Genomic DNA, 26900 nt, shown 5'->3' on the forward strand with positions numbered 1-26900 from the left:
ACAACCTGAGGAGAACATCAGAAGAGGACACAAGAAAAGCTGGATATGATAAATGACTGGCTCGTTAGTGAGGACGGATGGAGAGGGGAAGTCAATCTGAATAAATGCCAAGGAGTCCAAAACACTTGATGAAATCAAATTCAGACCCGTTTTCTCCTACTGATGCTATAAAACTGGGGTAAGGTCAGATGAATTTTTGGCTGCATTATGGAGGGGAATGTGGGTCCAACCTCTATCAAGAATAGGTAGACAGAATTTACAAAGGTTTTGCTGCTGTTGTTTCTATTTTTCAAAAAATTTGGTCAGACAGAAGATACAACTCAATTTTAGAATCAGAAATGGGAAAACTGATAAAGGGAGTATATTCTTCACTTAAATGACAACCAAAAGAAACTTTACATTTGCCTAGCAAACATTAACATAAGTATTAGCTCACTTAAAAAAAAGACCTTTAGAATCAGTCATTTTCCTTTAATACACTGAAAGAGATATGCTTTTTTTAGGAACAATCTTCTAATGACTATATTTTAAGTTTACGTTATTGGATGTGCTATAATCTACATTCACATTAAATTGGCTTCCCCCAAAATAATCAAGCATGTTGCTGGGGGGGTTGGGGGGAAGAAGGATAATACACACTTTCTGGGCTAAATCAACACACTGTTTTGTAATTACAGCTCATGGGATGAGTAGAGAGGTGTTAATAAGCTTCACTTGATGATGCTTTCTTTGCTTATTCACATTACCTTTAATGTTTAAAAAGAAATATTTTAAGATAAGACATCTTTATAATCAACTCTGTATCATAAATTCTAGAAATAAGACAAGTGAGAGTCTGACAATTTTATAAATATATATCTCCTTCCTCCAAATATGCTAATCTTCTTACCTAAGTGCCCAAGGGGAAAAAACCCAGGAGAGTAACACTATAACACATAATTCCTAGAAAATACAACGTTAATATTATAAAATGTATTTGGGTTGAGGGATTTAAAAGTCAATAATACCATTAACTCCAGCTTTTCAAAGTCTCATGGCAGGTTGAGATTATCAATCTCAACATGGTTTATTTACAGTACTCCTTAGAATACCAGTTATCAGTAGCTGATATGACCAAATGATAGCATTTTAAAATGACAGCATTCTGAATATTTGAGGAAGGAACAGAGAAATCCAGTTAAATTTTTAAAAAGTTTAGTTGCATTAAGCTGAACTTCTTCTGTTCTAGTGATACAAAGTCTAACCTAACAGCATTCTCAACATCAAATTGATCCTTGGCCTAATTCTCTCATTTCTAGACTTTTTAGTGACAGATGTCTGAGACAAAATATGGTCACTATTTAGGTGTTCCTATGCAGTCAGCCTCCAGCAATGACTTTGTTGAAGAGAATGAAGAATGATTAGGGAGAAGGAAAAGAAAGGGAGAATATACCTTGTCATTTCCACAGGAAATGAATGAGCAAAGCAAAAAGAAAATAAGAAAGGAAACAGAGACCGACAGCAGGGAAACTTGGCTCAGGCTTCCAGAAGCAGTTCTTTATGGTTTTGGAGATAAGATAAAAGCCGGCTGTCCCCCTCCCCTTACCTCCCCAAACAAAACAGAACAACAAAAACCACCTGAAGGAACAGTGGAAAAAGAAGAGATGACATGACACAACATTTCAGGTACATGAAATTGTTTTCGTACCTTTGGTTTCCCTGTTCCCTTGTATCTCTTCTATACCTGCTAATTTAGAGGAGGGCAAAGAGGGAAGTGATGGCAGCATGTGCTCTGGGTGAGATTTGATTTAAATTACTACTTTGGGGCACAGAACCAGGCTAATAGGGCAGGTGTTAGAACAAATTGCATGTAGCAGTGACAGGTATTTCCCCCCACATTTCATTCCTTCCACTAGTTTAAAACCATAGGTTCCCTCAATTTTACTCTTATAATTAATCCTGGATCTTCACAAAACAGATGTGCTAAACATGAGGTTACCTTTCCAACTTCTGGAACTCTTAGGCAAGAAATGCCAAATGGGAAAAAACAACTTCTCCTTTGTTATAAAACAACAGAGCTCTCCTTCCATTGTTCTAATTTTCATAATAATAACTTGTATACAGTCAAGACATCTTTTCATTCACAAACTATTTTTCATTCTTTTCAAAATAAGGGATCTTTAAAGAATGAATCACTAGAAAGCTCACAGAATACTGTAACCCAAATGGCTAACCAAAAATAACAGCAAAAATCAAATAATCTTTTCCCAAAACACCTCATTAAAGAAGTCTGAAAAAAAGGAAATTAGAAAGGGAATGTTTCCTTTACATATTTCCATTTAGCACAGGTTTTTAAGAAAATTGGGAAAGGGAAGGAGAGAAACTTTAAAAAACACCTTTTCAAATTGGAACAATTCACTCATATAATGAACTTTATATAATAATGATAAACCCACTTGTAGACTGAACAGTTAGGTCAAAAACCTGCACACTGATACAGTCAGTCAATAAATTTTTGCTCTCTAAATTAAAACAAGAGTATAGAGAGAAACTTAAAAAAGAAATTGTGTATATACATAAAAAAAAGCTACATTAAAAATCTTTCTTAGGTCCTCTACTGACATGTGGAGAGGGGAAGAGGGAAACCGCATCTCTTCTTGCCTAGTCAGGATTATTGGTGTTTAAATTCAGAATGTCTCCTGGTTGCAAACACTGCCTGTGTAGTTCTAGGTTTCTTGTAAAAGCATTAGTTGCTTATTTCACATAATCTTCCTGAGAGACCATTTCTACTGGAATAATGCCAACTACAGTTTTAGTTAGCAATCCACACCAGTTTGATGCTAACCAATTGCTTTTGAATACTTTCTTAAAATCATTCTGCCTGTTGATTCATGTCAAAAAAATAAAATTTTTTTCAACTGTATTTATTTTTCCAAATACATGTAAAGATAGTTTTCAACATACATTTTTGTAAAACTGTTTAAAAATTTTCAACCTCCTTCCTTTACCTCCCCACTACCCAAGCAATATAAAATCCTTTTCCATATTTGTCATGTTATACAAGAAAAATCAGACCAAAAGAGAAAGAAATAAACAAAAAGGTGAAGTACTATGCTTCCATCTACATTCAGTCTCCACAATTCTCTCCCTGGATGTGACTGGCTTAAAATAAACTTTTAATGGGAGATAATATAGTTAGAACCTAAAATAGTCCAAAGTCTGGTCATGTTTACATAGTCAAAGAAGAATAAAATCTCACAATTTTTGGAGTGAAAATACATGAGAGTGATGTATAGGAGGTTTATTTCACTAAACCCTGCCACAGTCAATGACAGGTCAAAGAAAAGAGACTTTATGACAAACCTTCATGATAACACCCTCCAACTCCACTTTAATAACAATGTTACTCAGTGGAGACCAGGCTAAGTCATCAGTTGTGCTGAGGGGTCATTCAGCCTGTGAATAAAGAAACCATTTCCTCCAGAAGATCATCCCATTTTCCAAAAGCTCTAATTCTTAGTAAGTTTTTCTTTAATCAATTTTGCCTCTGGAATATTGGCTATACAGAATCAGGAGAAAGTCGAGAACAGAGGAAAAAACAGTGGATTGGGCCTCTGGAATCAGAGGCCCGGGTTCAAATCCCTACTGGCTAACTTTGGGCCAAGTCACTTAACTCAGTTTACCTATCATAAAATGAAGGTGTTGGCCTAACTGCTCCCTAAGATCCCTCAGGATGGGTTCTCTCCATATGACAAGCTCTTCAAACACTGGAACATATTCATCGAGTTCCATTGCCTTCCCCTAAGGTTTCTCTTCAAGGTCTTTCACTGAACTGGTTGTGTTATCATGGTACTCAAAAGGAAGTACTTCAAATATGCTATGAATGGTACAGAAGAACTATCATCATCTCGGTAGTTGATAGTGCAGTGGATAAAGGCCTAGGCCTAGACTCAGAAGACTTAAGTTCAAATCCCATTTCAGAGACAACTAGCTATATGATTTTGGCATATCACTTAACCTGCCCCATTCCTATACTGTAAAATGGGGAATAATAGAGTATCTACCTCCCAGGATTGTTGAGAAAATCAAATGAGATAATATTTGTAAAGTGATTAGCAAGGCACACAGGAGTCATTTAATAAATACTTGTTCACTTCAACCTTCCCTCTGTTCCTGGAAGCTATAATTCAAGATCTAATTAGTTTATGTAATATATAAATATATGGATATATAGAATATAAAACTAAAGCCACACTTTGAATCTATCAGTGCCTTTTGGAATATGTCTTACAAAAACAAGTAGAAATTATTTCTTTTCCTAGACACCGGGCGGACAAAACACAAAGTATTTTTAGGCACATATATATAGATGTGTGTGTGTGTGTGTGTGTGTGTGTGTGTGTGTGTGTGTGTATGTGTATAAAATCAAAGTATAGAGTAAGAAAGGTAACTACACCACAATGTTTGTGTTGTGTTTTCTGGAAACAAAACTAGACTTAATAAATGAGTATATTAAGAAAAATAGCATAATTCAAATAAAAGACAGCCAAAGATGCTATGAGGGGGAGATTTATGCATCTGTTGAGGACTGGACAAGATGCTAAGGTCCTTTCCAAGTAAGATTCTACAATTCTATTATTTTAAATCATCTCCAATTTATTTATGCTTATTTTCCCCTTTGGATACTAACAAGACCCCAATTTTCTGACTCAGATATTTTACTATGTATTTTTACTGCTGATCCATGATAGTTATCTTGGCAGGAAATTGCCTCATTTGACAGTTTGATACAACAACAACAACAGGACACTAATTTTTTTTTAAGGAAAAAAAATGACTTGATTACTGTCTACGTAATTGGAGAAGTTTTAATAAGGGAAGCTGATCAGCCATCTTTCATATCCACAGAAAACTGAAATAAGTTAAAACCTGGCAATTCTGGTGGACACAAAGGAGTCTGTCTTGACCATTAAGGTAATGAAATACTGAAAACAACAATGATGAAGTCTTGGGTGTTCTCTCACTGGAGATTTTCACACACAAGTTCCATGGACAATATATTGGAGGAAAGGTGGTCGCTTTAGGAATAGGACTAGAGATAGAAAGATTTGAATCCTAGTTTAATTTACTATTTGTGTGACTGAGAAAGTCCCTTAATTTCTCGGGGATTCGGCTCCTTTATTTTTAATATAGGGGAATTGGACTAAGTAACTTCTAAGAACTTTCAATTCTAAATCTACAATACCAGAAAACAATAAATGTTCCATCGTGGGTAGTTAATACTTGGGAGCTCAAACCTTATTGGAATTATTTGTTATTTACATGATTTGGGGTCCTCAATTCCCAACTACCAATAGTTAAAATCAATTTAAAAATCTGAGGGGAAAAAAAAAAGGTCTCTGATTAGGGTTTAGTATCTAAGATATATAAACAACAGAAATACATAAATCCAAAAGCCACTCTCTCATAAACAAATAGTAATAAGATACAAACAATTCTCAAAAGAATTGTAAGCTATTACCAACTATTTAAAATGCTCCAAATTACAATAAAAGAAACATAAATCAAAACAACCTCGAATCTCTATCTCATGTCCAGCAAAATTGGCAAAGATGATAAAAGATGAAAATCGTCAATGTTGGATGGTCTGGAAAAAGACAAGCATACTCAATGCACTATTGGAGCTGTGAATTAGTAAACCTAACCTGGAAAGTAATTTGGAATTATGTAAATAAAGTATCAAAAAAGTCCATATTTTAAAGTCAGAGATTCCAAAATATTCACAGCAGTACTTTTTTTTGTAGTAGCAAAGAAATGAAAACAAAGGAGATTTCTCAATAAGGAGAGAATAGTTCAAAAAATTATGGTAAGTAAATGTAACAAATAGTATTAGGCTATATGAAAAGCCTTATGTGATGACTACAGAAAAGCACAGGCAGATTCTACAGAAGGGCAATGGGGCCCAGGGGCTGGCAAGGATCAGAAGAACTTGGGCACAGCATCCTGAGCTAGTAAGGCCATCCCACTGGTCCTGAATTACCTGTATTCCAGCTATGTCACCAAGAAGTATCTAAGGAAACCCAAGAACATCATCTGTGGTGCCAATTCAAAATATGAAGGGCTCTTAAAGAATGCTACACCTTCTGGTTCAGATAGGATGAGGAGAGGAAGTAGGCGGGGAGGTAGACACCAGAGAAAGACATTCTGATCACTATCAGTTCATACCAGAATCTTTGCTTCCAAATGGTTAGTTGGCTACAGTGGCTTTCATTACAGGAAACAAGGCAATATAGAAATTCCAGGGGACTGAATGATACTAGTTGAAATGTCTGGGCTCAGACTTCAACTTCTGCATCCCCAGAAGAAGAAATACATAAGAACATATCTACGAGTCTCTTCAGCTCCCTAAGTTGGCCATCTACCTCATAGTGAAACATCCTTAAGAGATCAGCTCAAACAGATTCTATTTTGTGGCCAACAAAACAGTTTGGTTTGTTTTTGTTTATTTTTAATGTATTAATTTGTTATGCAAAAAAAAATTCTTTTTCTTTTTTAAAAAAAGTCTTTATTATAAGGGATGGTGATCAGGAAAGGGGAGAAGGAAAGATAAGGGGAAATCTAGGTGACAAAGACAAAAGATAGAAATAGAAACTTCTTTTCTTAAAGAATCTCTTGACACCTCTGGAGCTCTGAAGGCAGGAGGTGACCACATGATTGAGTGGCAAGTCCTTCCTGATCTCTGAGTCAGTGAACATAAGGTAAACCCTAGTTACTGCCTTGCTCTACTACCAATGAGGAAGTGATAAAATAGACATGATGGCAGGCCAACCAGTGTACTGTGGGTTAACCTTGCATCCCATGAGAACTGAATTATTGAAATGTTCAAGATCCTCATTATAAGGAAGTTCCATAGGAAGGACACTTAAGACACTGCCAATGGTGTTATAGTAGGATTCTGGTGCTAAAACTTAATATAAGAACCTAAATTTCACCCCAACCAAACAAAAGAGTTACAGATTTAATTATACATAACATAGGTAAATAAAAAATATTTATGATCAGGAAATAAGCCTCCCATATCAGCTAGAATATCCTATTAGACTATTTTAAAATTCTTCCTTTCAGTTTTCTGCTCTAATAAGAAACATTACATGACTAAAAGATGGTGGAAACTGCTTTCTGCATACTCCTTTAAACCCTAAAATCTCAAAGGAAACTAGTGAAGTATCAGAAAATAATTACAGTTGATTCTACAAGATAAGACAGAAAATACTCCCTCCTCAACCAGGTAAAAACCTCATAAATTGTTACTGGAGAACTTGAATATTTAAGAATTCTCACTCAGAGCCTCGGCAAACTCCTAGGCATGTGACTGCCTCCCCATCTCCCCCAACAAGCACACTTACTGCCCCATCCCTACCTCTGCAAGAAGTAGTGAATGCTAATTTTGCTGAAGCACAAGTTAGAGGGAATAACTCAGGGTAATAGAATACCCAGCCAGGGTTCCCTGCCACATTCCCTTCTCTACCAAGTCATAGCAGTGACTCAGTACAGCCCTGGGGTGTTGGGGCGCCAGTATACCTGTGGAAAGAGGAGTAAAACAATGAGGGAAGGGTGAATAACAAAGAAAACCTGAATTCAAGTCCACAGTACAAACAGATGAAACCAATAGAGGATTCGGAAAACTGAAAGAGTGAAACCTCAAGATAAAAGAACATTAAAAAAATATCATAACACCAAGGAAAGTGACCATTTTCCACAGTTCACTGAACAGCTGCAAGAAATTCCAGCGTGCTTCAAAAGGGAATTAAATTCAGAAAAGAAATTTGGTTAAAAATTTTCAATGTAAAATTTAAAATCAATTAGAACAATCAGAATTGAACACAATGGAAAACCTCTTCAATGAAATAAAAACTGAGACCTGTGAGACAGATTCGGAACATAAAATACTGAAGTAGATTAAAATTCTGCAAAAAAAAAAAAGAAGACACTTTAAAAGAAGGACACAAATTCTGCACAAGCCTAAGTGATGGCCCTTAAAAATAAATAAATTAATAAAGAATACCTTAATGTAAAAAATAATAGAAGAAAACTGTCCAAGATTTCTGAAAACAGAAAAAAAAAAACCAATGGGAAGAATTCATTTATTACTACTGGAATATGGAGGGAGGAATTCAAAACCTTAGTTAAATGGTTAAATTTAGCAATTTCAATGCAAGGGGCCAGTAAAATGGCCTTCAAAAATGAAGGAAAGACAAATAGATTTATTCAGGATCATTTTACATTCATGAGAAATTTCTCAGGATGCAATCATTTTCCTTCTCCTTTCGGGGCAAATGTAAAATAATTTGACATTAACTTGGTAATGAAGAATCTTTAAAATGAATTGAAACATGACAGGAGAAAGCATCTCTCCCATTCTGTCCCTCTTTAAAAGGTGAGGTCTATATAGGAACATGTTAGATTGGGATAGGAAGAGGCTTTGTTATGAAGGATGACTTTGAGAAGAAAAAAGGGGTGCTTTGCTTTGCGAAATTTAAGTGATATAAACATAAAAATTATTAATAAAAGTCATTTATTTATTTGCAGCAATGAGTTTACTGTTATTTCATTTTTTTTCCCCCGGCAGCATTTTTCTAGGAATTAATCTTCTAATGACATTAACTTTTTAGTTATGAGCAACTGCTTAGTACTATATCTATATTCAGGGTAACTGGAGAAGGGTGATGGTGGTACTCACTCATTTAAAATAAAAACTCTACCTATTCAGCTAGAAGAGCCAGAGTCTCATTAAGGCTTAAGTGAGCAGTAATACAAACTATTTTTTCCTGTAAGGGAACAAAATTTCAAATGGCAAAATCTACATTGTAACTGCCACTAAGGGAGATGTTGCTATCACGGGTAGCAGAGGAGAGTGGATGCACATAGATAAGGAATCACCTGCTCCTGCTTCAGCCACTGCTGAGCCACATATGCCTGAGGGCAAGCCACCTAACCTCCCTATTACCCAGGCAAATGTCCAAGAATAAAGAGAAAATGATTCTAAGCATGGGTTGTCTGTCTGCACTGACAGAAGGGCTTTCCTGCACTGACGAAATAACAGATCCCAAGACCCTGTACTCCCAAATAAAATAAGTCCATTAGACAGAGGCATAACAGTGTGCTTTTCTAGTGGGGATCCCCTTTATTAATGAAATCACAGGTCTAAAATCACAAGAAAAATAAAGAAAAAGTAAAAAAATATTTAGGCTAATTATGTAACATTTTTTTGGTATTGACCTGGAAAATTAAACAGACCATTAAAAAAATTCATACATATCTAACAATTTTAATATGTGTATATGGAAAGTCAGATTACCCAAAGAATTCAGGATTGTTTTCTATCAATTAATGTCAATAATAGCTAGCACTCAGTGCTTTAAGGTTTAAAAAGTATTTTTACAAATATTTCATGCTGCTATTCTTATTCCAAATTACAGATAAGGAAACTGAGGCAAACAGCACAATGACCTGCTCAGAGTCACATATCTAGCAAGTGTTAGAGGCTAGATTTGAATAAGGTCTTCCTGATTCCAGGCCTAGCCCTCTACCTGCTGTACTGATCTACCTTAATCACTTAGCTTTCTTAGCACCTCAGAAAGCTGGCATGCACTGAACAAGTTTATTTTCCTTTATGACTCAGCCTATATTTTTCCAAAGACATTCTGTAAACTACATGATCTAAAAGACCACTATGAAGACAAAATCTGCAAAAAATTTTAATTAGGATTGTTATGCTATGAAGAAAACTCAAAACCACTATAGGTAGTAAGACCCCAAGAAAATAGGATAAAAGAAAAAAAAATCATCAACTGAATTCATTCATTCATCAATTCAATTCTTATTGTAGCCTAGAAGTGGTCTTAAAGTCTTGAATGCTGTTATACCAACAGAAGTTAGGAATATTAACCTGGTCATAAACTAGGTTTATGTTGATAAACCTAGTTAAATTTAGAAAGGTATATCTTGGTAAGCACTTTATGGTTATATTTACAAAAGTAAATGATTGGTTAAGAAGTGATGAAATTTGGGAATAACTCAAAAGAAGATTCACTGTAATTTTCCCTATCTCAGGGAATAAACACACCAATGAAACGAAATCATGAATTCTTTTGAAGAAATAAGAACAACTAAAAAAATACTGTTATCAAATCAGTTTGATCAAAGCAGAATTTGCTAACTATAATCAATTAACTAAAAAAAAATTATATGCCAGTGAGAACTTTTTGAAAAACAAGCCAATTATTCAAATTAAAGTATTTAGTTACTAGAATTTCTATATTGACCAATACATTTTCAAATACTGGCTATATTGCCAGCAAAAATATGAGCATCTATTCTCAGTTACAGTGTTGAATCAACTTTGAACAAATCTAAAATCATAATTTCAAAAAGTGGGAAAACATAAATCTATATTCTACTCTGTCAAAGTAGAGTAGGAGAAGATAAGCAATAGACAAGTACTTAGATTTCTATGTGTAACCAAGTCACTGTACATTTTGCCAACAGGTCTATGAGTACAAAATAGGCTTGAAAGAAGGCTACAAGTGATCTATTTTCATTAGACTTTTTTTTAAGAAATAGATCTTCTAAGAAAGATAGTTTGCTTTGAAAAGAATGAAAGAACAATAACGAGTATACCTATTAACACTTCTGGCACATCCAGATCATGGGAATTTTCAAGAGCCGCAGCTCTGGTCTGGCTTCTTGCATGTCTTGTTGGCTTTAAATCTGGCTTCTTACTAACAGGTTCTAACTGCACTATATTAACCAAAACTGGCTGCTTCTAGATTTCCAGTTTGTCAAAAGCCTTTGGTATTTGAACCACAACTCCCTCACTCGGGGGTCTACAGTAACAAAACTGTGTGATGGATGGTAGGCCGTAATAAAACAGTATTTTTTCATAGGCTCAAGGGCCTACAGAATTCACATGTAAAGACTTGCTGTAAGACTAACAAGTTAAGGGCAGCTGATGACCCAGAGGAGAGAAGGCAGTGTCTAGAGTAAGGAAGCAGATCTGATTTTAAAATGTGGCTTCAGATAAGTACAAGCTGGGTGATCCTGGGCAAGTTATTTCTCTTCTGTTTGCCTGTTTCTTCATCTATAAAATGGAGATCATCTCCCAGGGACTTTGTGAGGAACAAATAACTGTAAAGTGTTTAGCATAGTGCCCCCCACACAGTGCTTACTATGTAGCTATTAAATATTATGATTATAATAGCTCATATGCCTGTAGTACAAGAAGCAAAGTTAGTGCTAATCATTGCACAAAAGCAGGAGTCATATAGACTCCTCTCAGACAGTTCAAATACATGGCTAATACTTTAGACTTTCAAATCCAACTCTTTAAAGAACCCGGTGCTATATATAGAAAAGATTATCACTCTTTGGGGGAAATAATAGCTCGTTTTCACTGAAATTGAGTTTAACAATGGAATTGTTTGATATTGAAAAATAGAGACTACTGAATCTGGGTTATGCAAATCACAGAATCATGAGCACATAATTGTATTAGAATATTTGTTTTTTTAAAAATTGGCATCACCCATGCAAAATCTTCAAGCATGTCCTATGTGACAAAATGGCAAAACCAGATACAAGCTTTACTGAAAAGACTCAGTTACCTTTTCATAGAACACTTATCTAAAGAAATTTGTCCCCAATTCTTAACTTGAGATAAAGATCACAAAAAGTAAAGTGGAAGAATGGAATATTTCCATACTGCCTGAAGCCTAGTTTTGACTGGTACACATTCAATGACACATTTGATTCACACTGAATTTTTTACAAAGTATTTTTAAAAGAATAAATAGCAACCCAAGAGTCACATGCTTAAAAACTTGCAGCTTCTTCACTAGATGAAGAATTTGCAGACTTAGTTACATGGCACAGTGAGTTGGTACATTATTAGCCTTTCAATTCTTAATATGCAAATTTGAATCTAGATTAGAAGCAAATCCAAACTGAGTTCAAGAGAAATAGCCTTGTATAAGTGGACAGAACATAAAATCAGACAGATCTGCACTGCCATCCAAATGACCCTACATCAGATCTGAACTACAAGTTGTGGTTCACAATTTAAAAATTCTGGTTAAACACAATGAACGAACCTAATACAACTGACTTTTTTCCATTTTCTATTTATTTTCTGAGAAGGATTTAAAAAAATAAATATAAACTTGAAAATATTTTCTCTATTTTCCACAGATATTAGGTTAAATAAGTATTATTGACCAACAACATAGTAAGAGAGGGTTAGTTGGTGACAAAAGAGCTCTGCATTCAAGGTGAGGAGGCCTCCCAGATTCTAATTCTGGCTTTATCAGTGGGTGACCTTGGGAACAAGTCACATCACTCTCTTTTCCAGGTGTGAGTTTTCTCATCCAAAAAAAAGAGGGAATGACTCTACATTACTTCTAAGACCCCAGATTTCCAAAGTATTATAGTTATTTGCTGAAAGAGAGGGTGAAGTTTTTTTTTGTTTTTTTGGTGTCTCTAGACTAGAGAATGACATTTAAAAAAAAAGCTAAGAAATTCTCTCATGTTCTAAGAGAAATTCTTTCTTTCCTAAAAATCATCACAGAAAAACTTTAAAAATGGCATTCTTAAAATAAGATGAATCGTTACAGAAACCACTTTTATACAGTTACACAACTATTAAGTCATTCAACAAGCATTTATTAAGTGCCTGGTGTGTCCAAGGCAGTGTTAAGGCAAGTCTAAAGATAACCCCCGTGCTCCTAAAAAGCTCACAATGAAATGGCTGAGGCTGAGGCTGAGGCAGCTATGTATGACAAGCTATATGCAGAATAAATTAAGAGATAATCAACAGAGAGAAGACACTACCATTAAGAGGAGTAGGGAAAGACTTCCTGTAGAAGGTGGATTTTAGCTGGAAGCTGAAGCCAGTGAAGAGACAGAAATGAGGATATAGTATTCCAGGCATAGGGTCTGCCAGTGAAAATCCTCAGTCAGGAAATGTGGAGTGTTTTGTGCAAGGAATAGCAAGGAGGTATAGACCATCATTGGAGTAAGGTAAAAGACAGACAAGGTTGGAGGAGGTCAGGTTATAAAGGCATTTAAAAGCCAAATAAAGTATTTTATATTTGATCCTATGAATAGAAAGGATATTATCAGAAGTGGGCTTTAAGATCAAACTGACAGCTGAGTATAGAATGGAGTGGAGTAGGGAGACTTGAGGCAGGGGATCTGGCTCCCTATCCCCCAGCAGCCTATTGTGATAGCTTAGGTGATAAGTGATGAAGGCCCACATTAGGACAGTGACAGTCAGAGGAGATAAAGGGAAATATGTGAGGAATGTTACACAGGTAAAATAGACAGTATTTGGACAATAGATTGGATATATATGGTGGGGCACAGAGTAAGAGGAAAGAGAGCCTGTGTGGGTGGGAGGATGGTGATATCAAGAGTAACACAAAAATTCAGAAAAAGGAAGAGATTGGAGGAAAAGACAATGAATTGTTTTGGACTTGTTGAGTTTCAAATGTCTGTGGGAAAACTCACTTCAAGATGTTCAATATTGTCCAGCAAATTGACAGTTAAATTTTTAGAAAAAGTTTCATGGTCAGGATTTTCCAAAAATTAATAAAAGTTCATATATATATATATTAGTCCTCCAATTTATATTTGAAACTGTTGTTTGTCATTTCTTTTATTAACTTTGTTCTTATTCACATTCTTCTCTCTGAAAGCTTTTCACAGCTACATTTCTTAAAATAAGAGGAATAAAATACAAGAATGGGGAGGGGGGAAGACAAAAATTTTAATGTATTGCCCTCAGAATTACTTTTCTGAATTTTTATTTTCAAGCTCTAGACATTATAATTTCACTTAACATGCAGTTCAGTAACTAAAATGAATACACACTCAATACCAGTGTGCTAACATGGCACACTGTGATTAGCTAATATGACAGAAAAAGAATATGAAAAATGGAGAAAATTTGGGAAAATTGGGACACAAAACATATTGTTGGTAGAATTGTGAAAATATTCAACCATTCTGGAGAGCAATATGGAACTATGCCCAAAGAGCAATCATGTGTATACTCTTTTAATTCAGCAATACTACTAGATCTATATCACAAAAAGATCATAAAAAAGATAAAGAACCCACGTGTACAAAAATATTTAAAGTGGCCTTTTTAATGGTGGCAATGAACTGGAAATTGAGTGGATGCCTATCAAGTGGGGAACAACTGAACAAGTTAAGGTATAAGAATATAATGGAATAATTTTGTGCTGTAAAAAATGATGAGTAGGCAGATTTTTTAAAAATCTGGAAAAACTTACATGAACTGATGCTGAGTAAATTTAGTGAGCAGAACCAGGAGAACATTGAACATAGCAACAGCAAGATGTGTGATGACCAACTATGGTAGATTTAGTTCTCCTCAGCAATGTAAAGAGCTGAGATAATTCCAAAAAACTCATCACAAAAAAAGCTATCTACATCCAGAAAAAGAACTAATGGAGACTGATGCAGATCAAAACACACTATTTTTTCATTTTTGGGTTTTTTTTGTGATTTTCCCCATTTGTTCTGATTCTTCTTTCACAACATGACAAATGTAGAAATACGTTTATGTGTTGCACATATATGACTTACATCAGATTGCTTGCTGCCTTGAGTGAAGGTGGGAAGAAAAAATTTTAAAGTCAAAAATCTTACAAAAAGAGAATGTTGAAAACAATCTTTACATGTAACTGGAAAAAATACTATTTACTAAAAAACAAAATTACTGTTATGCTTCATGGAGAAGCTGTCAATGAGAGTTATGTGTACGTATAACCCTTCAAGAAACAAAGCACAGTGAACCCCATTTATTTCAGCAATGTTTTAGACTGTAACCAAAATAAAACTAGACTCGGTTTAAGAAGTTTTAAACAGCAGAATTTATTAGGACCACAGACTCAGAGCTCAGAAGACCCCTCCAAAATCATCTAGTTCAATTCTTTCATTTTACAAATGAGTAAATAAGGCCCAGAGGTGAAAGGACTTGCTTAAGGTCACACAGTTAATAGGTGGCAGTCCCTGGACCCAAATCCAGGCCTTCAAACTCCACTAGTATTAAAGGATCATTTTGACCAAGAAGGCCAAGAAAGGTGGAAGAGACATGGTTTGAGACACTAACACAGTGTTTGGGTCATAGTCAGCTTTTTAAATATCTTTCCCATTGATCTTATTCTCACAGCAGGTGGGTCAAACCCACAGAGTGTGCCTGTGTCAGCTTTTGCAATCATGCACAATACTGAGCAGAGCCCGAGTTTCTCATTTATGTCACTAAATTCGCAACCCTAAGAATACCCAAACAGGTTCCAATCCATTCAGATGGGGGATTAGGGGGAGGGAGAGAAGTGGGGGAGGTGTATTAAAAAAAAGAACAGAAAAAAATAGAAAAAGGAACCTATGCTCTTGGGTGTATTAACTTCTAAGTGCAATGAGGCAATAACCCAAATTGTGCCCTTTGGGTACTTATAGATATATAAAATAATACAGTGAAATAGTCACTTGGTTTATCACTCCCATCCCTGCAAATCTGCAGCTCTACATGGTCACGATACATTTAAGAAAATTAACAGGGAAGAAAAACAACCTGTTTAAACTGGCAGGGTAATTTTATTCATATGTAGAAGCAAGAAAAGAACTTGGCAATGTAGGTCAAAGACTGAATGACTAAAAAGTGATTTTAACTTTACTTGTAGAATACAAGTTTCCTCCCCTCACCAATTCTTTCTCTAGCTGAGACCAAGGATTTTTTAGGTCAAGTCAGGCAAAAAAAACCCCAAAAGCCAAACCTCAAACAAAACATTCCCTTGTAAGGAGTTTGCTGATTACCCCCTGGACTCTTCTACTTCTTGGGTTGAAAAGAAGACAGGGAACTTTAGACAACAAAACCACAACAATGACAAAGGGAAGGAAAAATCAATTGGGGACATCTGATCTAATTGGAAAAGGAGGCAAACACAGAGAACCAACTTCCAACTTTATGCTACTTCATACTATTAGGGTCCTCAAAAATAAAGGAAATATCCTATATCAGTCAGATTAGATGATTTCTAGATTTAAAATTAACAAATTTAACTTGCATAGCAGATGGTCTGATCCTCCCATTTCTGACATTAATTAATGTCTAAGTCAAAATCATCTATATGCAAATTTCTACCCTGAAAAAAGTCAATATTCATTTAAAAATATGAAAGAACTAAAATAATGTGTTTCAGATAAACCCAAATTGACCTTATTTATAAGAGAGTAAACTCAGTGGTTACACAACTACATAATGAATTTGGCCAAACATGACCATTAAATATGTTATGACCCACTTTCAGAGAAGCACCCATATATATGTAGAGAGGCAGATGAACCCTGCCCAAGTTCAGACAAAATCTGTCCTCTGTATTTGGGTAGGGCACCTAAAAGGAAAAATTCAGAATCAGTTTACTAAAGTAAGAGCTCTACCCAAAATCTTGTCTTCTAATTGCACTAAGGAGAAAACAAACACAAAACTTATGAATTTCTAAGTAAGATTAGAAAAATATTTTTGAAAACATATAAAACAAGCAATTTCACCTTGACACCAACAGGTAAAGCCAATCCATTTGTGCTCCTCTGTTATCTATCCTAATTAATAAGCCATTCATAAGAAGAATTAATCTCTACAATGAGCCACACATTGAAAACTGGAAATCAAATTTTAGGAATATATAGAAAATATCTGAAAAGGAAATATCCTAATTCTTGAAAAACCCTAATTTCAGATTTAGGAAAATCTTAATTCTGAATCATATTACAAGGTACATAGTGGCTACAATTCTAAAAAGATAAAGAGCTGTCTTTTATTAAACTATGCCTGTGCCAAGACCTACAAAGATCAACACCAATACAAAAAAAGATTCATTTATTTCTTTCACTCCCTCCCCCTTCCCAAGGAAATGATACTTTCCACATCCATGCCAAGTTGTAGCAACCAAACAGCTCAGGATTTTCTGAGACATTTTTTGAACGTACCAAACACAGCAGAGTGGCATTTAACATACTGGTGAATTTTTCCACAAATGCCTTTTCCATAACCTCACAGTGGATATTCTCTCCTGATACCCTCTTCCCTTCCTTCCATTATACTCACTTTTTCCTCCAAATCTTTCTATTTTTCCTTCTGCCTCCTAAGCCCATTTTTGGCGTTCTCCTCTACTCCTCTCCAAGAGTTCATTCATTCTTCTAATGTCTTTAATCTTATCATTAACTGATGATGACTCACACCAGTCTTGATTCTTCCAACTGAGTTCCAGCTCCATATTTTCAACTACTTATTAAACATTTGTTCTTGCTAGTGTATCCCATGATTACCTGAAATGACTACATATCAGAAACCATTGACCATCTTCTCCAAAAGACTTTCCTTCTGACTTCCCTATCTTAGTAGAGAACCAGCATTCTTCCAGTAATTCAAACTAAAGACCACTGGGTTTTTACCTTCATTCACTTTATCCAATAAATCACTAGGGTAGTTTTATTTATTTTTCAAAATATTTCTTGTACATGTATCTTTTTCCCACTGCTATTACTCTCATGTATCTCTTTAGGTCTGGATTATTCCAATTTCCATCCTTTTAGCTCCTTCCCTCTTCTCACCATTTGGAATGTTTCTAACAGACTTAATCTTCCTAAAACCATGCTATCATGTCACTTTTCTCTGCTTTCAAATCCAGAATGGTTCATTACTGCTCATTCAATCAGTTCTTACCTCCTGTCCCCAGCTTTCCAGGATCTTCAGAAGCTGACCCCCAATCTTATTTAATAATTACTGTCACCATGAAGCTTCGTTGTCAATCAAACTTTCTGTCTCTAATCTTGGCTTTTGCTGGTTCTTCTCAGATGGGCTATCTCTCATCCTTCCAAATCCAATTCAAGCATCTAGTTTCATCTTCTCCATGAAACAAACTCCTGATTCTGGTGCCTGACATGATGCACTGTATTAATATATAAAGGTCTGGCTTATTAATTTTATCTCTTTGACTAAAACATAACCTGCCTAAAAGCAAGGAACAATTTCTTTTGTCATTCTGAGAATTCAGTATAATACTTGGCCCCACAGTAGGTTCTTTTGCTGAATTATAACTATTGGAATATACCAAAATACACCTATGTTTTTATACTTTTCTAGGTCAAATTTGATGAAATAAATATTTTTGGTTAATCAAAAAAATTTAAATACATCTGTGAAAGTGAGTCTAAAGAGCAATAACTGATGTCAAGCTATCGTTACACTCCTCACATGTTACAACTACTAATTGTTAAATGTCAATTGCAAACTACTTCCTCAGAATATGTCTTTTGTGGAGCCCAAATACCAGCCTTTAAAGATCTTTTGATTGAAGAGCCACTAGGTCAAGTCCATCACGATTTGTCTCATGTCCACTGATAGACAGCATTGCAACTTTTGCCTGGAGCACTCTTTGAGATTCCCCAAAGCTATAATAGGATCAAACTGACAAGCTATTTTGGTTAGGCAATCATTGCTCATCTGAATTAAATGTCCTAGACAACAAAGAACTCACTGGAGTATAATAGATGTGCAAGGAATTATAATAAGTAAATCCCAATTACAATCCTATAATATGAAAAGGGCCTCCACCCAATGCCTCTTTCTTTTCAAAGGTTAGATGACAAATAAAAGTTTCTATCCAGACAGTAAGTCACTATATTAACCTCAATACAACAAAAACAAGATAATTAAGGAAATGTATAGACAGATACAGTCTCTACAATGACATCTGAGACTATTAGGAATTTTAAACAAATCAAACAGAAGCAGCCCAGGTAGCTGTTAAATAGCATTGCAATTCTGTTCCACACCCCAAGCAAACAGAAATACTGATGCTGCCAGTTGCAAAGAAAAGCTCTAACATGCCATTAGGGTACATCTAGAGGTGGGCTTTTTAAAGAAAAAATAAACTTTTATTTTTGCTTCATTAAAATTTTTTTTTCTTTTTTTTCAGTGCAGCACTTCCCCCTACAGGATAGAGCAAATTTAACTTTTTCTTTTAAATAAACAACCAGGACCATCTCAGTCCACAAAGCAGCATTAACTTTCAAGTGACTGCCAGCACTTTGGATGCCACAGCTTCCATTGTGAAGACATTCATTAGACACATCATCCCATGCACCTACTTTGTTTTCTAATGAACATTTTTTTTTTTTTTTTTTTGCTTTCTCTGTTTCACTATTAATCTTTAAAAAGGGAGTGCGCACTTTCATGGTAAGAGGTGGATGCATGGCCATAGCTAGTCTTGGAGTCAGGAAGAACTGAGTTCAAATTCTGCTCTGGCAGGTCCCTGATCTTCCAGTGCTCTAGAAACTGGAGTTTAGGCAAATCTAAGATTACAAATTTCAGAGGACTGGCCTGCTCTGCTAGAGGGGATTTTCCTAACCTGAGAGCAAACTTGTAGGTGCAATCTCTCTCCCTATGGTGAAAATGAACACTACAGACTCACACATTCCCAATCCAATCCTATATGATGGCTAGAAAAGCTACCATTTTTTTCATAGCTCAGGTTCTGTTTCTTCTAATTGATGTTTTTCACAGTGATGATCACAATGAGACGATAACTCTTAATCTTTGCAGTATTTCATACTGCAGATTCTTCACCTGAAAAAATATATGTAACAAAATTGACTTTGGTACCACCTTCTCCAATTCTTCCCTTGATTCTTTTAAGGCATACAGCAAAGGCTTTCCACAACCTACCAAATTAAGGGCTGCTACTGGGAAGGAGTAAAGAGAGGAATATATGCATATGGTTTCCCCAGGGAGTTGTGTAGATTAGATAATCACCTCCCCATATGTAAGGTCATTAAATAATAGATTATTCATCTGACTAAGAATCACATTTCCATACTTTACCAAATTCTTCATTTCATACTTCTGCATTCAAACAAAATAAAAAATGGATTTTTATCAGTACGAAGTTTTACACAAAGACAAGTTCTTCATTTCTGTTGCTTCAAAAAGGAAATATTAACTTACCAGTACATGAACACCCAATCTTCTCAAATGATGGGGTGTGAGGCAGTGGAAGACCTAGATTGGAACCAAGAGATCCTGACCCCAAGCTGCTTAGCTGACCCCACAACTCCATCTTTCAGGGCTTCAATATTCCTCATCATGATAGAGAAGACAATAAGGGAGTGGGATTAGATGACCTCCAAGTTTGTGACATATAATCCTAAATGTTAACATTGATAACACCTGCTAAGACCACACCACAAATGCTTTTTAAAAAAATAATCAAGTGAGGGAAGAAGACAAGCAACACCTTCTATCTTAATGAAAACAGAGCATGATGAACGTAAAGAATCATGGATTCAGAAGGCCTAGTTTATAATACTAGTTATGTTTATTACTTTTGCAAACTTTGGCAAATTATTTAATCTTTCTGGCCTGTGGTTGTCTTGTCTATAAAATGGAAGCTAGAACTGAAGAGGCTCTCTGCTTCACCCCAAGTTTCTTCAAGTCCTAAACCTCAGGTATGACTAAAGCCCAGCTGTCCTGGTCCTCAGTCTATGTTCCATAAAGTAATCCCCTCCTTGGGTCATCCAAGAAAACCAAAGGGACTCCCAGCACAGTTAAATCCAAGCCTCCAAAACAATCAAGTCCCCGCTTTGATTAGTTAAATATGAAAACCACAAAGAGAGCAACTTCTCTGCTCACAACTAAAAGAGTCTGATTAGATTCTATTAGCAATGACAACTGATCCCAAGGACTTAAAAGGTTTTGACTAGTGTTGCTTGCTAAAGGTATTAGGATCATAAAATGCAAGTTTCAATTTTACTTTAGGTTAATTCTAGTGGATCCCTGAGTTACTATTCTCACTTAGGCAGGCAGCTCAAATCAAAATGAAACTTGAATAGGTTGCCTCCCCCAGACTCATTTTCATTTAAAAAATCAGTGGTTATCAGTGTGCTTCACTTTGGTGAGCAGTTGAACTGAACCCTGACTGTAGCAGGACTTAGTACTCTCATTTTCTCTTAAAAAAAAAAAAAAAGTTTTCTCAGCTTTGACTAGTCCTCTAAAGTACAAATTTCATTAGTTGCTAAGTCTTTTTTCTGATGCTGTCAATTTTTCAAAGAAAACACAAGTATTTTCTTCTGTACCGCATATAAACTGGAGTCAAAATGACTGGTTTACATCAAATTCACTAACTGAAACAAAAACTGAAGTTTTGTTTGCTGTGAAAATATCTGTAAGAGGGGGAGTGGAAAAAGAGAGTCCAGATAAGGAAGGCTGTTTTATATGTACCTGATGACTCTCCACTCCCCCCATATTACCCCACTATGCACTGAATGCATCACACCTGTATATACTGCACAGTAATAATACCAAATAAACTGGAAATCCTTAGCTAGAAATAAACTACAAAGGGCAGTTATTAATGAAATTTTAATTGAACTGCAAAATCAGCATCTCTCCCAGCAAGCTAATAGGAGACTCACTACTTTTATAAAACTGTCCAATACTGATAAGTTATTCCATTAGTTAAACTTAACAGCAATATAAATTAAGGCAGGAATGCTAAATTATTCAGCGATAAATCCTATAGTAAAGTGAAGCATCACTTCTACAAATATCTCTCCTAGTCTACATGTAGGAATAATGAAATATCCCCTAAAATTACACACAATTTTTTGGGCTCATAGTGCCACTTAGTACAGTGCTCTAGTGCTCTAAGACAGAAATGGTTTTCTACTGATATGCTCTGGTAGAAAGCAATATTTGCAATGACATGATCCAAAATAATGCATAAACTACACACAGATCTTTATCTAAGTGCATCTAGAATTCCACCTTAATAACTATTAAACTCACTTATTTCCTTCTTAGAGGTGACTTATTTTATTTAACTGATGTCTTTTGCTTTTGTCATTCATATCCAAATACATTCTACCTACCCTTCCACCCTATTAAGTCCTCTTGTGTAACAAATTTTTAAAAAATTTAATAAATTCATTGAGTCTTGACATACAAGCACTATGCCATATCTATAGTCACCCATGATGACAGAAAAAAAAAAAGGTGTATTTCCTCAACTTCTCTTGGGGCCCAACTCTCATCCTTACAATTAGACATGTGTAGTATTTCATTTTATTGTTCTAAGTTTTTGTTTTTACTCTTCTGGTTCTGCTTACTTCATTCTGCATCAGTTCACATAAGTCTTCCTGCCATATAAAAAACTGCATTATTTTGGCTATAATCTCAAACAGATCAAAATATCCCTTTAGTAAAAAATCTTTATATTCCGGTTCAACAGTTTTGGAAAATAGTCCAGTTCCAGTTTCAACTGGTTCATTAGCTGTGCTTATAAAACATACTTTAGTTCAGTTAGCTGTTCAGTTTAAAAAAAAAAAAAAAGAATAGCAAAGTCTGGTTCAGGTTTCAGAAAACGAGCACAGTTTACTCTGACTGTTGGTGCACAGTTTGGTTCAAAGAGCATTTTCATAATCTTATTTAAGTCACACAGGAGTTAAATACTAAAGCTGATCAAAAATAATTCAGACAGCAAATCTTTAATATGCAACTATAAAAATAGAAAATGCATTTGCATACTAAAAAAAAACATAATGCGCGCTCCCGCACACGCGCATACACACACACACACACACACACACACACACACACACACACCTGGAACACTCCCCTTCTTTCCATGCCAAGAGCTTGTGTTTCACCTGCAACATCTGATAAAAACACATAAAACAGCATACACAAGAACTTGTTTGGTTGAAGAGAGGAACCTAAATTGCAAAGATCAATTAAACAGCGACCAAATGTGTGTTGAATGAACATCAACTAGATGTTAGCGCTGAGCTAGCTACTTCACAGAGATAGACAAAAACCTAAGATGTGGTCTTTTATCTCTTATCTCACAATCTAGTTGGGGGGATCAAAACACAGAAGAAACAGCACTGAAAGACAGCTCATATACTTTTGTCCTAAACTGTCTGGTATGAAGTATCCCATACATTTAGTGAAAGATTTCAAAAATAATTCCAGCACCCACTTTTTCTCACATTATATGGAATTTTTCAATTTCACATGACCATCATTTTACAGCTTTCCTTACTAGAATATTTCAACAATAAAAGTTTGTCTCTACAACTGCCAAAACTACTATCCTTTTCCTCTTCCTCTGAAAATCCTCAGATGGACTTGTGATGAAAGCATTCCCTCCAAAGATGAAGCTCCAGATTCAGCTGCCTCGCTCTCAGGTCACACCTGCCTATGTGAGGCAAAGCCTGCCCATGTCCTTTCAGAGTCTACCACAACGGCTTGCCCCATGCTGTAAGGGTCTGCTCACATTACACCCTGAAGTCCACCACAACGGCTTGCCCTGTGTTGTAAGGGTCTGCTCACTTTACACCCTGAAGTTACCAAAGGGCTGACCAGCCAATAGCTAAGCAGCCATTCTTCTGTCTGTTCATTCACCATAATCCCTTCTTTGGCCATGATCTTTTTTGCTCATACATTTTCCCTCCTCATTTTTACCCATGCTTACTCTGCAATCACAATTATTAGCATTTTCTAAAAGCACTATCACTTTTGAAATCTGTTTGGGTTATACATAGAGCATAATGAATAATGCTGCGATCCATCTTTTTCTATCTTTGTCTTCTACCATGCAGAAAAGGCAGCAGCTCCAACTAGGGAAGCCCCAACATGCTGTCATTCTTTTTATTTAACAGTGTTCTCACTCTCTTGGAGAAGAGGCTACTTTTCACTTTCTTGAAATCTTGGGACCACTAGGGATGAGAAACTGAAAATGAAGGGGCAGAACACAGCAGGATATTCCCAAAACTACTGCCTTCCTCCCCAACAGTTCCAGAAAACCTGAGAACTCCCACCTTGGAGCTATTCAGATGAAGCTTCAGGATGGACAGAAGAGTCTAATATATATTGTTTTAAAGACATGAATCAGATCCTGCTTGAAAGCATAAAGGAAAAAAATCTCAACTAATAAGCCATGATTGCCAGAGACAATGCAGAAAGAACATTTATGCTCATCACAGGATCATCATGAGAAAGAATGAAGGAAACCCTTGGAGAGGGGTTTGGATGGGACTGATGAGTGGATGCAATCCATTTAACGAGTAGAGAAAACTACTAATAGGAATCTCTTCTGCAAAGATCTACACTGATCTTTGTAAAAGACAGGCTAACTCCTGAAGTATTTGTGGTCTACTCCATTATAGTTGTTAGAAATACAGTGCTACATAGTTAAACATTGATACTTTTATCGCAAGACTGTGTCTTAACCTTTCAAAAACAACAAACAAACCAAAATGTTGCTTTTCAAAAGTCTCTCTGCTCTTGTAAAACATTCTAGGAGTACAGTAAGTAGAAGAATTTCATTTGTTTTAAAAGAATACTTTATCTCTACACTATTCAAACTATCAAGGGTTGAGAATAACTTACATGACCTCTGAATGACACTAAAACCCTACAATGAATGTGGACCACTGCACGTCTACATTCTACCATCACCTGTCACATTCTAAGTGGGAAACTGTATGTAATGCTTCATTATTAAAAGACCATTAATGCCCTAAGAGGTTTTCAAAAGGGGGCTGACTGAAATAGCCTCATGGGTCTAAAATAAGCCGATCAAGAAAATATGCCTAAACATGCCTAACTTTTCTTCTGGGGAATGCAGAACTGTTAAAAAATGATCCAGTTGGAGACAGCCATGAACTCTCTCAACAAAAGTCCTCCATGGGTCATGAAATAAGGGTCGATAAGGATGAATGGGAGTGGGAAGTTATTATGTAATAAAACAGGCTAAGTAAGAATAACATTCTAATACGAGGTATAGGCTCAGCTTGGGATGGTTGTGGCACCTGAAAAACCTGAGCAAATGATTGCAAATTCTGACCATACCAGATGTGATCTTCCAAGGTCTTTGAGGAAAGTCATACTCAAAAGCATTCTTCCATTTACTATCCATTTGTTTTCTTACTATGATACTAAGTCAATGATGCTCTTGAGCAAGACAGCCACCCAAGCTGTGAGTGACATGGTTCCTAAGTACAGGCCTAGGCCTACCACAATGGCTGCAAACTAAGCCTGTCCATAACTCATGAGTTGGTCTTTCCTAAGTGTGGCCAGACTCAGTGGCCCTGAGCAGAGTACACGCCAAAGGCTAGAGGCACCTTCTGGTTGGTTGTATTCAACCACAATGGCTGAAAGAAAAACCAGTTGTGTTTCTTTTCATACTCACCAGACAACACCAAAGGCTCCATATCCAATAGGTCTGTCCGGCTCAATGTCCAGTTGCTGCTGTGGATGGTGTGAGTGCTGATGATGGTGCGCTTTAACTGCAGCTGCTGCTGCAGCCTGTACCTGAGCTGGGGCTGTGGCAGCTGGTCCAGGGGCCTGACCTGGTGCCGGTGATGGGAAATATGGCTGTTGTTGCCCGGGGTTTAACATGGCAGCAGCCGCCGCGGCTGCAGCAGCCGCGGCAGCCGCTGAAGAGGTATGCTGCTGCACAGGGTGGACAGCAGCAGCTGATCCGGGATGAAGATGGTGTTGAGGGTGGTGGTGGTGGTGAAGGTGTGGAGGAGGAAGGTGTGGAAGGTGGTGGTGATGGTGGTGGTGGTGACCTGCTGCTGCCGCCGCAGATGTACCACCATTGTAAGCCGCCATCATTTTTGCGTTGGCTGCCGTGCCACAAAGAGACATTAAAAAATGCCCTTTGATTTGAAAACAAATTGGGTCAAGCTGTCATTTGGCCATTTAAAAATGAAGAACACCACTCCACCTTAAAAAACATAGAGCTTAACTGGCTTTATGTCTTCATCAATCAATCCAAACAATTTAGAGGATCTTGGTGTTTTCTTTTCCTTTGTGGGTGTGTGTTGCAAAAAGAAAAAGAAAAAAAGAAACAAAAACAAAACAAAAAGAAAAAGAAAAAGGGACCCCTTCCCCCCAGGATTCCTGCCACAACTGAGTACTAAAACTCCATTATTAACATTTTTGGGGGAGCCCACTAACTTTGAATATAAGAATAGAAGCCAAATCTCCTGCCCCACCAGAACCCTTCACACAAAAAGACCAGGGTAACACACCACCCTTGCAAACCTGTAAGGAAGGTGGCTTCACCTACCCCTTCCATTCCCACATCCTTTTCTGAACACCTTTCCAACTCTTCAAAAATAAAATCCTAACTCCACCTTGTCTCTTCCCCCCCCACCACCACACACACAAAAACTGGTTTTCAAGATGGGGGGGGAAATCAGAGAACGAAGCCCCCCCCCCCTGGACCCCTAAGGCCTTCTTCCTACATCTCCCCTTCCTCTTCTGTTAGGCGGACTGGGAGGGGACGGAGGGGAGGGGAGGGGAGAGAATGGGGATGGGGGTGGGGGGTGGCTAAACTTTCCCTGGGCAGGATGAGCCAGGGAATGTGGGAAGGTGGCAGGAAAGGGGGAGGGAGTGAGGGGGAGAGCAGGAGGCGACGGGGAAGGAGACAAGGAGAAAGAGCAGGGGGAAAGTGAGGATGATGAGGAGGAGGAGGAAGAGGAGGAGGAGGAGGGGATGGAAGGCGGAGGGTGGGAGGGAGGTGAGATGGGCAGCGCTCGCTGCTCGCTCGATCCGGTGCACAGGCAGAGGGAACCGCCCCGGGGGCTGGGGCTCGAGCTGAAGCCGGCGCCGGGGCCCAGCGATGGAGCCGCGGGAGGCGGGCGGGCGGGGTGTGCTCGAGCTCCGCTCCGGCTGCCTCCTGCCCCCGCCGCCGCCGCCGAGCAGGGCTGGGGGGAGAGCGGGTGGGTCCCCCGCGCGACGGCCCCGCCGGGCTCACGACTGCTCCGTC

The 26900-nt window shown here is 37.0% G+C and overlaps 1 protein-coding gene across 2 annotated transcripts in view; it reads right to left on the minus strand.

Annotated features, from left to right (window-relative positions):
* Positions 1–26275, minus strand: part of NLK (nemo like kinase) — a 129493-nt gene extending 103218 nt beyond the window's left edge. Inside the window, exon 1 of one of the 2 annotated variants that reach the window (XR_007953039.1) lies at positions 25314–26275. Coding sequence is in view for 1 of the 2 variants with exons in the window: in XM_051992343.1 (XP_051848303.1) it covers positions 25314–25774 (461 nt within the window). In the remaining variant the exon portion in view is untranslated. The remainder of the gene's footprint in view (positions 1–25313) is intronic. The other variant, XM_051992343.1, reaches the window with a different exon arrangement.
* Positions 26276–26900: the final 625 nt, after the last annotated feature.

This window comes from Antechinus flavipes, chromosome 4 (assembly GCF_016432865.1).
Source record: "Antechinus flavipes isolate AdamAnt ecotype Samford, QLD, Australia chromosome 4, AdamAnt_v2, whole genome shotgun sequence".
NCBI classification, from domain to species: Eukaryota; Metazoa; Chordata; class Mammalia; order Dasyuromorphia; family Dasyuridae; genus Antechinus; species Antechinus flavipes.